Genomic DNA, 14,561 nt, shown 5'->3' with positions numbered 1-14,561 from the left:
GCTACACATTATTGTATCAAGCGTTCAAAGCACTAACCTGTTGACAGTGCGAAATACAAAATTTCATCACTTAGATGTACATGTCAGATCGAAAATTTTATGTCCGTTGCCAGTGGCCAACCAAAACAGGGCTAGGATCGGCAGGTCTTTGCTTGGGATGGTCAGGTAACCGGCAACACAACATTTTTCCCCTAGGCCTTAGGGCTCACTCTTAAGCGCACCAACCAAGCAGATGCACGTTGGTCCACGTGTGCACTTGACTGAGCTCACTTCGCGTAATGTTGAGACATACATTTGTCAGTAAATACACTAATACGGAAGCAGACAGAGGTGTCAAAGACTGAAGAAGTGGAGGAAAAACGCACGGCGCGTTTCCCCTAAATCAAAATAATCGATCCAAAGGATAGATTTATTGCTACCAATATATCGACCCGATGTGAGGGGTTATAAACAAAATTGTTTCACGAAAAACACTACAAAAATTAATCAACCCGAACTAAATCAGCCTTACAGGGATGTCCCTGTAGCTCAACTGGTAGCAGCCTCACTGTTGAGATCCTGGTTCAATTAGTAACTGAGAGACCACGGTTCAAATCCTGGGAAGGGCATCTCGGTTGGGGCTGCACCGTCTTTTGAAAAGGACCTGAATGTAAAATGGGGTCCCCGCGTTCGAGGTGCCCCGAGCACGTTAAAGGGGAAGGGCTAGTACACCCCCCCTTAAAATTATACCCTGCTACTGAAACAGTGCGGAAATGCTGACTTATGGGCCATTGGGCACTACAAAGACTGGTGAACAACAAATTAGCATTACACACAAAGGGATGCTTTGCTAACCTGTGTTCACTAAAATAGAAATATATCTCAGATCATAAAATACTAACTTAACGCTGCAATATAACTATGGAAAACACCTTGTACTGAAATAATACAGTAATGAAAACAGTACACAGTAATTTATAAAACAGCTTCATTTAATCTAATCAAGCCCTTACATTTGAATGCTCACAGCATTGTTGACCATATAAACTTAAGGATGATTTTCTTCATGTATTTAACACACTTTGATATCTTTTTAATCTATAATAAAAACACAAAAGTACTTGATTGAAAACACAAAACATTATAAACCAAAAATTTTACATAATCTTGTACTTGCACCACCCAATACAAACCCGATACAAAAAATTTGTTTAAATATAAAACAATTTTTTGCCATGAAAGGAAGACAAAAATGATATTCTTAAATCACTTAACACATTTAGAGATTACATGAGAAATGTGCAATGTAATCTGGCAAATACATTCTATATCATAATTTGCTTTACGTTTAGTAACATTGTTAGCATTGGCTGAAAAATATATTATTCATGTAGTTATCACTCGGCATTTGGGCCGATGGAAATACATATTACATGTTGCACCATTTCTGAACATGGAAATTCTATATCCTTTTTCATATCCCAAATCTTATTGCAAACTAGTACATTTTGCCGAGTGGTGCAGTTTTGAAGTTGCATACCACATTACACACCAGATTTAAAAAAATATTTTTGAAACCTCCTTGGCTCACAAATGTGTAAAAGTATCTGCTCTCATTCAACACTAACTCAATGGCTTTAGACATCTTATCCCTTCCCCAATGCTGCAACCTCTATCAATTAGGCTAAATCATACTCATACTTGTAATAAATATCACAAAAAATGTCAAAATCTCATGCCCTAATATTACTACTTATGCCAACAGCATTGCTGCAAAAAGGGTTCAGAAGAATCAGACTTCATTCAGACTGGATTTTTTACAAAAATGGCTTTTTAAAACATTTTCGTACAAGTCGTTCTGACAAATCTTACTGATAAGCACCATTATATTGCAAAGGGGTCTTTACTGAAAAAAAAGTTCACATTATGAATTGTTTATCATTTCGCACTATCTAAATCATAAAATATCAATAGCACCTCTTTAGAATTCTAAGACCACAAAGGATGCAACGTAAACTCATAATTCCACTAGGTAACCCTAAGGCCACACCAATTTATTTTCTTGGTTAACGGAATAAAATTTTGTTTACAAAAATGGTAGATTGGAAAAACAACATGAAAACAGAATCTCAGGAATGTTTTTACTTTGGTGCACACAGTATCAGGGAGTGAACAGGGTCAGGTGCAAGTTTTCACCCCAGCCTTCTGTTTTCATGATTTTTTTTTTTGCTAAAATTAAAATTAAAAATCTGTAAACCAAGAAATTAAATTGGTGTGGCCAAAGACTGCCACAGTAACCCCACCACCACCAGTAATCCCCAAGGTATACACACTTCAGATATCCAGGTGTTCAAGACATTCTTTAGAAGGCCTCGACAATATGCTGTTTAGGATTTTATTGGAATTGCAACAGTGCAATACACGTGGGACACAGGCAGCTGTTGCTGATATTGTGACCCACACACATAATGTACCCATTTTTTACACTTGGGTGGAGTGGGGAAAGTCGTGTAAAGTCCCTTTTTTCCCAAGGGCACAAGATCGGTGGCGTCAGGGGATTCGAACCCGGAACCCCTGGGTTCTGAGTCAAAAATCCTGCCGTTACGCCACACGACCTCACGTTACAATATGCTGTTTCTTTCAAGCCTGTATATATATAACTGCTTCTTGTCACGTGACAAGAGAACTCTAAGACAAGATCTGATTTACCAAGTTGAAGAAGAGACAGAGTTGGTCTCAAAATAAAGCTCCCAAAAAAAGTAGCAAACTTTCTGTTGTGTGCAAGGGTCACAAGTGGTCTATTTTTTATGGCTGTCTTAGGGTGTCAGGCAGCAATACGAGATTAGTTACAATTCTACAAAACAATATCAGGGATGAGTGTAAAAAATCATTCATGCTTCATGAGGCAGTATCGGGGATCTAGCTGTGGTTTGAAGTCAGGCATCAGCTTGGAGGCGTGAGTGCCGTAGGCATCCAGGGTTCTTCTGTTCATCATCCCAAATCTGAAAACACAAATTAGACTCAATGTTAAGAAAAGAGACACAACAACCTCAGAACTTCACTGGCTTTGTATGACCTACCCTGGAATCCAGAGCAATTGTACCGCCCCGCGCCCCGAGCTTACCCGGACCTACCCTCCCGCTGGCCCCAACAAACTACCCCGCCCCACTTCCCGCTATAGCAGAGCTTGTTTGGCTAGCGGGAAGTGGGGCCAGGTACGTTGTCGGGCCAGCGGGAGGGTACATGCAGGTCCGGGGAAGCTCCGGGCGTGGGCCGGTGTAGGTCCGGGGAAGCTCGGTACTATTGCTCTGGATTCCAGGGTATGTATGCCCAAACTGTAGCCTTGACTGACTCCAAAGCCGTCCAGAGTGCTACTATCATCTAACAAAATGGAAGGATGCCTACTACTAATCTTATCACACTATGTATTATCAAACACTTCCAGTATGAAATCTGTGTGCTGTAAACTTTAAATCACTGCGGCTGTTTTCACTGTGTTACAGATATTGCCAAAAAACAAGGCGAGCAAATTCAAGTGTCCATTTTAGACGTATAGTACATTAGAAAGTTGCTTTACACGGGTACATGTTTTCAAAGTTTGTTGAAAAATAACAATAATCTGTTAAGCTTTGAATTACATGTAGCATTATCACTATGACCTAAATTGTACCTGAATCCATGCATGCCAAATTTGGATAGTAATACCATAATCAACAGAGCCAGAGTGGAGAAAAGTACCAACCGTTGCCTAGTCAGCCTCTGTATGAATGTCCAGTAGGAAGGCTTGACGTTATGTGGCTCCATCACACACTGTATGAAAACAAACGTTCATCATGAAAGTTTGCCTGTATCAACTTATAATTAGTAGATAATTATGATATAAAAGTTAGTTCCATAGCCTTTTTGAGGCCATGGGGGCAGTGGGTTGTTATCCACTGTGTCTAGAGCACTGTATTGGAGGGCAGAGCCCAACCCTCTTCTTCAACTGCCTTATACTTTCCCAAAGTCAACCAATTTTTACACCTGGGTGGAGTGAAGAAAGTTATGCTAAGTTCATTTCTCAAGGACACAATGTCTAGCAAGGAATGCCAGGAATCAAACCCCTGATCTCTCTATGATAGAATTTCTGTTTCTAGTTGAGAACATCTAATTTGTAACAAAAGGCAAAACTTTGAGAAAATGGTGCGTGCAAAACTTACTGCGTGCAGGACTACTGCGGTGGACACGGCAAACAGTAGAGAGTCAGCGTGTGTGATGCAGGGGACGTGGCCTGTGTCGATTCCCTTCATGTACAGGAGCTATAGATGGGGACAACAACAAACAAATTAACAAACAAACAGGAGTGAGTGAGTTGCTAGCCCTTCTCCTTTAACGGTATTACCTCATCAAACATGGCATCGCCATTTTACACCCCTTTCCAAAGACGGGTGCAGCCCCAGGATGCCCTTCCCAGGATTTAAACTGGGGTCTCCTAGTTACCAACTATGGTAATTGGAACCAGGAGCTCAACTGTGAGGCTGGTATCAGTTGAGCTACAAGAAGATCCCTACAAGTACAACAGTGCCTGGAATCCAAACCTATTATAGCTCCCGAGTCTGGAGAGAGACTCGGGAGAGAGACTCGGGAGCTATAATATATATAGGTTTGGATTCCAGGCCAGAACAGTGCAGTATGCATCCCGTATTTTCAGCTCTGTTTCATCACTATCGAGTTATCAGCCATACATGGCATGAAATAAACAGTAACCCGTACCTCTCCAAGTTTCAAGGTGAGGTAGAGTGAGATGGTCCAGCTTGGGTAGAAGAACATACACAGTCCGGCAAGGAAACCTGCAGACAAAGGAAAGACATTTACATCAGAGCAAGTAACCACCATCCCTTGACAGAGACGGGGGGCGCCATAAACTTCCTACAACTTATGATCCACTGCTCATCGAATCACGTGTTCTATCTACATGTTCAAATGTGACATCACAGAAGCAGTGGATCGTTCAATCCTTGACCAATACTGGAGCTGTACAGTGAAACATTTGGGCGGATCCAATCTTTGTGTTGGCAATTGCAGTTCAACTTTGATCCAGAATGACTTACACCAACCCAGATGAACTTTCAAGAGGTAGAACATACCTGCAGGTATGGCATGGAGTTCCGAATCTTGATCCCGGATCCAGCGCAGAAAACAGCTGACAAACTGTGGTGCAACAACAGTTATAAAGTAAGAGATATCATTTACATCGCAGTGGGTTGAAGCTACACTACAGACATTTTAGATTCAGTTCCGAATTAATCGTAAAAAGACTCTGGTCTGTAATTTCAGCTCCCTACAGTAATTATTAGTGGGTCAGAGGAACTCAGGTCTTTGCTTCTGACAGACTTCCAAGGGAGTCGTCATATTTAAATCAACTCATGTTCATACAAATCAGATAAAGATACATGTATTTCAGTCTCAAGAAAATATGTGCCTTTGCCAAAATCTAACCAGTTTTGTGAAAAATGAGCCTGATATGAAATAACTTGCAAAACTTTTGACACAACATACAGCAGAAATCTAACCAATTTTGCGAAAAATGAGCCTGATATGAAATAACTTGCACAACTTTTTGACACAACATAAACCAGAAAAAAATAACCAGAATTTTAACTTATCAAAGTGTGGTAACAGTGAGCTGCTACCACACAAATGAAACACATGTCAAATGCAAAATTAGGTCATGTCTATAACGAAAAGAATTTGACAGAACCCCAAGACTTCTTACTGAAGCTACCTTAAAGATTCCGACAAAGCCTCCGAGGAAGGCCCCCAGCTTGAGGTTGCCCTTGTTGAAGAGACAGGACAGCAGGCGGCCGGGCGACCTGATGATGGCCTGGAGTGACGACACAACCCTGAGGGCAGCCTGCGCAGCATAGCCCATACCAAACATCCTGGCAAATCCCTGTGTTAACATTCAATTTGACAGTTAGAAAATCATCACAGATTATACTGTATCAAAGCTAAACATTACTGCAATTTCCAACACAAGACTTACCGAGTAACTTTGATACAGAATGGCTTCTACCAACACAGATGAACTTTCAAGTCAACACAGATTATAGACCTAGATTATAAGCCTAGGGTGCCTAAGCATTTGCATGAATGTTATAAAATTTGTACGAATCTCATGAAAAACGCAAGAAGCACTGAGCAAAAATGTACAAATCGTATTAGAAATACACAAAGCACTATGCAAAAACGTACACATCAAAAATGCTAAAAGCACCATTCGAAAACCTATGAATCTTACGGAAAACACAGTCTTTTTAATGCAGACTCGCCAATATCATTGCCCGGGTCACGTGCCAAAGCAGATTTTTCAAAATGGTTGATTTGGTTTATTGCCCTGCTCATAAAAGTAGATGCTAATCCCACGTTTTTGTCTGTTTCTACATATTCTAAGATTCTCAACCACTGTAAGTAATGATGATGAGTACTGACCTGAAGACAGTACCTGGCACAGCTGTGTTTGTGTACACATAGAGCATGCCTCTGTACCAGTGCAGCTTTCAATAGTCTCATTATCCTGCATGCATGGGCAATACAACAATTAAGCACTCTCATCTCCCAAATAAACATACCCCTCGGAATAAACATACCCCCCAGACAAATCTTCAAAATCTTCAGCTACGACACATTGGCGGCCTCGCTGCAACTTAAATTGCATTTGTGTTACCCTTGACTTGATAATGAGTATCATACAAAATGTAAAGTAGGACTAAAATGACCCCAAAAAAAACATACTAAGAGCAAAAACATTTTGTTTACATAGATGAGATTCATTTAAAGCGCTGTCAAATTGCTTGGTTGTAGTGAGGTTGCCAACATGCCACAGTCCAGTGAGATACATGCTTCACAAACATGCATGTGGGGCAGTTTATGATAAACTTTGAGTTTCCAATCTTTTTGATAAGTTTAATACATGTATCAATCCTCAAGACATACAAAATCGTTGAAAATAACAACTATAGTATTACATGTATACTTTGAAAGAATTGCATCTCTAAGACTTGTACAAATTGACAATTAGAACAAAAACTACAAGAACCTTGAAACTGTGAGGTTTTGTTTCCAGGCACTGTGTTTTCCAGACTGTGTTGCAGGCCTGTTAGCCTCAGTCTCCAGACTCTTGTTAGCCTCAGTCTCGAGGCTTCTGTTAGCTTCACTCTCCAGACTCCTAGCATCACTGGGTCTGCCAGCCTCTTCGGGACCCAACAGGAACCTAAGAACAAATGTCTCTCATTAGAAAGCTCATCTATGTTGGTAGTCATTCTGAATATAACTGACAAAATGACATACTATACTAACATGGATGAAAAGCATATCATTATAGAAGTGAAGTGTTTTTTGTGAAAATTGAGATTGGGCTCATTAGCTTTACTTCTGAATATTCCTTCGTGTTGAAAGTGATCCGCAATTTTGCCCCAGACTGACTGTTGTTTTGTGTAAGCGGAGTTACAATACCACACGCTGTAAAATATTACAAAAAAATTTAATACTATAAACAGGTTTAAGTATAGCAGCTGCAGGCTAGTTACCGTATGCGCATTACATTCTCAATACATTCTTATTGTAGTTAATAGAAACAATTTAGTATCTGGAGCCCTTAAGATTAGATTATTCAAGACCTGACTGACCTGAAACCTTTTAAGAATATACCACTGAGCCCACCGAAACATCTGCATGTGGACAAAAATAAATAAACAATCATGAAAACCTGTACATGGGTTTAAATCTGTGGGAAAATACTATTCTGAGAGACTTAAAGCAAAACATCACCACACTTGATTTCTACATTGTGTACACAGTCAAGCAAGCTATAATGTCCTCATGGAACTCAGCGAGGCCCTCTTTTGTTTGTTTCGTGAAGTGCAGTCAAATTGAGCTGAAACTAATTCAAAAGTAAAAGCAAACAGAAGATTTAGCAGTATTACCATGCTGGGCACAATGGCTTTTTCAAGTACATTGTAATATCTTTTGTGATGTAGCTAGGGGATACTTCTTCAAATATACTGTTACAATATCATCTATTTGATTGGTTTAAAGGTTGTAACGATAAAAAAGAACAACTGACCTAAAAAGATAGGCATATCCAGCAGCAGTTAAACTGAAGAGTAAAACCTGAAGAAGAGATGAGAGTGCATGAATGAAAAGAAAATGATACGTTATGTAGAGGTAGTCAATTTTAGAGGCTTGACTGTACATGTAGTACAAAAAAATTAATGAATGAACTGCAAGGGCATGTTGGTCTCACCATGGCACACTTTTTCAAGCAAACACACCACATCATCACACACGACTCTGCTTGATAAGTGTCTTGGGTTCTTTTATAAGCAGAGATTTGATGCTTGAGGCTAATGCCTGAAGCTCCCTCATACTGCCAATGGCTTTAATTACAAATGTACGTCACTATTCAAAATGACGAATGCAATCCCTTACAACATGTCCGAGCTGGAGCCAACCCTACGTAGTGTAGCGGGATTGAACTCCGGCCCACAGATCCAAAGAATTTTATCCATGTTACCACTTGCGGCCCGTGCATGAATACCAACAATGTCAGTTAATTTCTTTGATCCGATACCTTTTGGCTATGTATGTCTAAGGTTCATGGATAAAAAAGTTTCTCACCTCGATGTGCTTTCTTGGTGTTATGAGTCCACGAGAGATTGCCATGTTGCACAGGGTTTCCAAGGCCTGTTGGAAAAATAACATAATATGGCACAATAAGAACAGGATACCATCTTTAATGAATGACCATATTTCTCAGTACAGAGTTTAAAACAGTTTGAAGATAGAATGATTCATATGACATCTTGACTGTTCTTCATTACGTAGGCACATATTTCATCAAGGTTTTTATTTAACATGGCATGTATACATCAATTAATCCCCTCCCCTCACTCTCTGGTGAACATACATTTAATCTAAAGAATTGTTACCTTTGATAAATTTTTATCATACTAATAAGATCACTTCACTTTTCAATTTTTTTCATGATTGTGGTACATATTGATTGATAATTAAAAAGCTAATCCTAATATTAAAAGAAAAGTACCTACCACATTGAACATATAAACAGCTAGCATGCCCCTTCTGGAAAGCACAGAAACAGCATAGTCAATCTCCAATACACTTTTGTTAAAATGTAAGTATCTTAGAACACTAAATAATGATAATTGTCAGTAACTTCTCTGCAAGTACATTGTGTTTGTGACCAATGTATCTCACACAGAAGCCAGTTAACACAAAAATTATGACTCAAGAACAACAAGTATTAAGTGACACAAGCAGACAGTTATTATCAACCCTAAACTAAGTATTACTGTGAATCATTTTATCAGGTTCAACTTCAAGTTAGTAAATAACCGAATAAGAAAGTTCTTCATTCACAACCAGATATTTACAGAAGCCGACGTTTTGGTGACTGTCTGGCACCTGTCTGAGGTGCCAAATATAACCAGTCATTATTGCCCTGAAGAAGGTGACAGACAATCACTGAAACGTTGCTCTTGTAAATAGCTGGTTGAGAATAAAGAGCTTATAAAAGTCATGATAGTATAACAAATGCTATCATGACTTTTATAAGTTGTACCTTCAACAATAACTAAAAAAAAAGTAGTAAGGTTAATTATAATAAGGTTATCTTTAACACAGTATTAGAAGTATATTTCTAAAGCTTATACAACACAACAAAATAACAACTTTATAGCAAAGGTCTGACAAACATGTTTATATAAGGTGCAAAGTGAACCAGTGCAGATCAAGCGCTGTGAAAACTGCGGCTATAAAATCAGAAAACGTGTGTGATTAATTCCGTCAGTCCTTCCAGGGCTGTCTCCAGCTTTCATTTCTTTTCTTGTCCAACTCAAGTCGTTTAAAAGCCATTGTTGTAAATTTTCTTTGTAAATCTGTCATTTAAACTTAAGCTAATAAATACATTTTCATCATGATCAATTTCATGGCGTAAACCAATGAATAATTTCATCAGGTTGGAGAATGACTGAATAGCAATTTGAAAGTTGTTAGCACTTTTAGCAGTAACACCTAGCTCCAGTGCACTGTGAACCAGTCAGTATTGCCCTGATGAAGATGACAGATAGTCATTGAGACATTGACTCGTGTAAATACTTGTTGGAATAAAAGAACTTTGCTATTCATTCATGGCGTTAAGAAAGTTCACACTTTTTTGATGAACGGATAGAAATTTCTGTCCGTCACAACAAGCAAATTTCTGGGACGGAGGGACGGGTCCTGGAGACAGCCCTGGGTCCTGACCTGCACATACCTGTCCTTCCTCTCTATAGAAATGGCCAGCAGGGAGCCGACGGTGCCACATGTAACACCGTTGTGCCAGTAGCACATTCCTGTAAGTTTGCTGTGCAGCAATATAAGGGGGGAGAATACCACCATCACCACACATGCACATATTACAAATGCTTGTGTCACCGATGCTCATGACGCTTAAATGCAACAGTTCATGATTACAAGCAACCTGTATAGTTCAATGAACAAAAACATTTGCATAAGATATACACCCTTCTGAATCTGATGTTATTGAACATCGCATCTTACAAATCATACTTCTAGTTCTGGTTTCCTGCCTCCAGATAATCAAGTTGATTGCAGCTCATGACGTCATGTTAAGTATGACAGCCAGTTTAAAACCTGGTACCGTGACTTGCGTCAGGAATCAAGAACTGAACAATATGATTTATGAGATTCAATGTTCAATAATATCAGAAGGATGTATATTTTGTACAAAGGTCTTTGCTCATGAAAGAATACTTATGATGGTTGCTTTTAATCAGAAACTGTTGTATTGTTGCAGGGTTCTCACCAGGATTTTTTCACTGAAAATTTTGAAATTCATGACCCTCAGAAATACTATTTCCTGCATTTTGAAATTTGAGGACCAAATTTTAAGAAATAAATCCAAAATTTTTAAACTTTTGTAACAAAACAACAGAAAAGCCCCCCCCCCCATGCTGTGTTTGGGCACTCAACACTCAACTGCGTTGGCGAGAACCCTAGGCCTGTTTTAGTGTCATTGGCGACACAAGCACGTTAAACAATGTGGGCTACCAACCTGGGCTTTCGCTCCAGAAGAATGGCTAGCTGTGAGGCCAGAGCACCACTGGCCAGGCCAGTGAAGTAGGAGAAGCTGGCAAACAGTTGGCTGGGCGTCAACAAAGCAAAAATAGAGGTGAGCGATAGAACTCAAACAACTCAGCCTGAAAAGTGAACTAATACAGTACTAAGATAATAGATACTGTATTGTCTTTATGCATTAAGTTAAACTTGAAATTAAAAAGCCTACTAGTACTATACTGCGCTGAATCATAGGAAATATACCCCAGGAGAACCTGGTAAACAGTTGGCTGCTCGTCAACAAAGCAAAAATAGGTGTGAGGGGACAGACTAAGACTCCGTTCATATTAAGCCTAGCATAGCCGGCTGAATTCATTTCAGGATTTACCCGGTTAATTTAGCCGGATATCTTTGCCCAATATGAACGCAAATCAACCGGTTAAATAAGGGTTTTAGCAGGTTAAATGGAAACCACCTCAGGAGGTCAACAGGAGGTGTTTTCAATTCAACCTGCTAAAACCATTATTCAACCGGTTAGTTTGCTTTTATATTGGGCAAAGGTATCCGGCTAAGTTAACCGGGTGAATCTTTAAATCAATTCAACCGGCTATATATGATAGGCTTAATATGAACGGGGTCTGAAACAACACAGACTGGAAAGTTAACTACTAGTACTGAGACAAAGGAATCAACTTCTAAAGAGCAAAACTAGATATTGTCTTTAAGGATTATGAAAGGAAAGCTAAACTCAAAATATTGAAAAGCCTGCTACTTAAAAACACTAAACACTGTGCTAAATTAGAGTAAATATACCCCAAAGTCAAGTTCTCACTCAATGTTTTACATTTTAACGTCCATCATTGCTTAATCTTGTTCCATCATAGTTTAGGGCTCTACCAAGTACTCTAACCTCTCAAATAGAAGTACCCCCTGGAATATAAGTACCCCCTGGAAAAATCTTCAAAATCTAATAAAAGTACCCCCTGGAATAAAAGTACCCCCTGGAATAAAAGTACCCCCCGGAAAATGTCAAAATTGACATTGTAAGCTACATGTATGTCTATGTTACTAATACGTGTTCTCATGGTATATGTGTGCATCTTTGACACTGTTATTTGCAATTAGGGATATTAATGGACAGCAGATAAAGCCAAAAAATCCTTTGACACTTTTAGTTTGGAAATATAATCATTGTTACAACGTAAAACAAGACGGCTGTCTAGTTCCAAAGTAACTGCAGTCATTTTTTTTGGTTACCTGCAAAATTGAATGTTGGAAAAATCTACCTGCAATTTGATAAATCTAAGAGACTTTCTTACCTGGCTGAATAAATCCACTCTATACTCTACTCTACATACTATATACTTAGTTAGTATATAGTAAGTTGCTGACACAAAAACTGAATATTACAAGTTTAAAAAGAATAAAGATTTCAAAAGAAAATTGAAGAAAAAAAAACTAAAACCTTTTCAGCTTAGAAAATTCACAATGTAGCAAAACAGCAAAACAATAACTTAGTTTTGCCCATAGAAATAATTGAAATATTCGCTGGAATACGATCCTGGAATTATTAAGCTGCAATGTTTACCAATGTAGCTAGGTGGCGTTGTCATTATCTCGCGCGGTATCGCGAGATTTAGCGGGGTTCGGACAGAAACAGTCGCCATCTTGTTTGTTTACTCGTATCCTCGCCGGGCGCTGCCGTATTTTCGGACTGATTTTTGCGTTTCAGACACATCAGAACAAGTTGACTATGGGTACAAAAGAATGAAAAAGTATCGGTAACTCATTGTTTTATTTTGTTGGACGGCGATTTCCGAGATTCAATTGAAAATTTGGCGTATTTTCTGAGAGTGATAGCGCACGCGCGTGTGTGTGTGTGTGGTACCGGTGACTGAGTTAGCGCTCGAGCTTCCTCGGCCCAATTTTTTCTACAAATTGTCGCAAAATAGAGTTCTCAAGCTTAAAATCTCGGTTGCACACGGCGCTACCAGGAGTTAGAAATGAGTTGCGACACGCAAATTGTGCTTGTGCCGGGTATTTTGAGTACTGCATCAACAATTTATCCCAATTCCCTGATCATGATTCTGAAAAAAAAATAAACGTACCGTCTAAAATAAGAAAGTACCGGGCGGGTTTTGAGGCGAAAAAGAATAAACGTACCGGTACGTTTATTTGAGAGGTGAGAGTACCATCTTTTGCAACTTGTGCCGTGCTGACAGTGACTTGACTGACTGAATGAATTTGGTGACGTCAGTTCTGATACGTGATATTGTATATGGATAGGGCTTTTTCAAGCTGATTGTTGAATGCCTGACCAAGATTGACAAATTATAAGTCCAAAAAGAGCCTTGTACTTTTTAAGCTGTAGCTTACTTTGAAAGACAGAAACATCCGATGAAAGCCCCGGCATTGGTCCCTAGGAACACGGCTGACTGTAGGAGTTCGGGAACAAACTTGTACAGCCAGTACCGCTTACTCCTCCTTCTGGCAAGGCCTGTCACCTGGAGTTAGAGATAAATGTAAAGCAGAATAGCAAAGTTCCTTATTCACAACCACGCATTTACACGAGTCGACATTATGATGACTGTCTCTGTCAATGATTGCTCTGATGAAGATGACAGAGAGTCAGAGACAGTCATAGAAAAGTCGGCTTGTATAAATGCGTGGTTATGAATAAAGAACTTTGCTCACTTCACTCAGGTGAAAATAAGTACCTAGCTTAGGTTTGGGACGTCCCTAGGATAGGACATTACATAGAGGTCCCCTGTTTGGGGGGAGCCACACCCCACACACATTAAAGAACCCACCACACCTTACAAAAAAGAGTCGGGGCATGCCCCGATGTGCGATGGTCCAAACCTTACAGCCTGCAGATTTGACCCGATACATGTCAGTAGTTGCCGATTTCTCGGCAGATGGACATACGTGGTGACGTAGAAGAAGAGATAACAAGCGAACTAACTTGGCACAGCGATTAGCCTTTGGATTAATAATTGTACTCATTGAGTTAAGATGTTTATGTAGAAAATTATATACCCTGCTACTGAAACAGCAAGAAAACCTGTCGCCCTATGCACCAACAAAACGTAGGACAAGGGTGTGAACGAACGAACCTAAATCTTTATGTCAGGTGCAGCTACTCCCAAAAAGGTGTTTCGAGCAATACTCGAGCTATCTATGGTTCTAGGGTAACGCCCCCCTCCCCTCGCCGTAGACAAATAAAGTTTACGCTGCTCACCACATAAACCGGTGCGTAGATCTTGACCGACTCCACTATACCCCCGAGCAATATGTCTAAGATAGCCCTTATACACGAAGGATTCCAGGTATGGCCTATTTCGTAGCAGTTCGCCTTCAGAACCCAAATCGGTTTCAAACTTTTACTGTGCGCCGCCATGTTGGACTTTAGTAATATCCCTCCGCGGAGCGAGCAGGCTGTTCACCTGTAGGTCATTCACCTT

General features: G+C 39.7%; 1 protein-coding gene across 3 annotated transcripts; it reads right to left on the bottom strand.

Moving 5' to 3' along the window:
- Positions 1 to 953: 953 nt before the first annotated feature.
- On the bottom strand, positions 954 to 14,532 carry LOC136430233 (transmembrane protein 135-like). 3 transcript variants are annotated; one of them, XM_066420657.1, is made up of 17 exons: positions 14,339 to 14,532; positions 13,474 to 13,601; positions 11,096 to 11,185; positions 10,295 to 10,384; positions 9,069 to 9,102; positions 8,638 to 8,703; positions 8,084 to 8,130; positions 7,647 to 7,688; positions 7,058 to 7,231; positions 6,451 to 6,535; positions 5,744 to 5,911; positions 5,106 to 5,169; positions 4,732 to 4,808; positions 4,179 to 4,277; positions 3,722 to 3,789; positions 2,855 to 2,981; positions 954 to 2,000 (listed from the first exon to the last, which is right to left on the bottom strand). In XM_066420657.1, the coding sequence occupies exons 1-16, from the start codon at positions 14,495 to 14,497 to the stop codon at positions 2,867 to 2,869; spliced, it is 1,506 nt and encodes a 501-aa protein (XP_066276754.1). In that variant the 5' UTR covers positions 14,498 to 14,532; the 3' UTR covers positions 954 to 2,000; positions 2,855 to 2,866. The 3 variants fall into 3 exon arrangements, with proteins under 3 accessions (XP_066276754.1, XP_066276763.1, XP_066276774.1); XM_066420666.1 differs by lacking the exon at positions 10,295 to 10,384; XM_066420677.1 differs by lacking the exon at positions 11,096 to 11,185.
- Positions 14,533 to 14,561: the final 29 nt, after the last annotated feature.

Source organism: Branchiostoma lanceolatum, chromosome 1 (assembly GCF_035083965.1).
Source record: "Branchiostoma lanceolatum isolate klBraLanc5 chromosome 1, klBraLanc5.hap2, whole genome shotgun sequence".
In the NCBI taxonomy this organism is placed as follows: Eukaryota; Metazoa; Chordata; class Leptocardii; order Amphioxiformes; family Branchiostomatidae; genus Branchiostoma; species Branchiostoma lanceolatum.
This window is presented reverse-complemented; position numbering and strand designations above follow the sequence as displayed.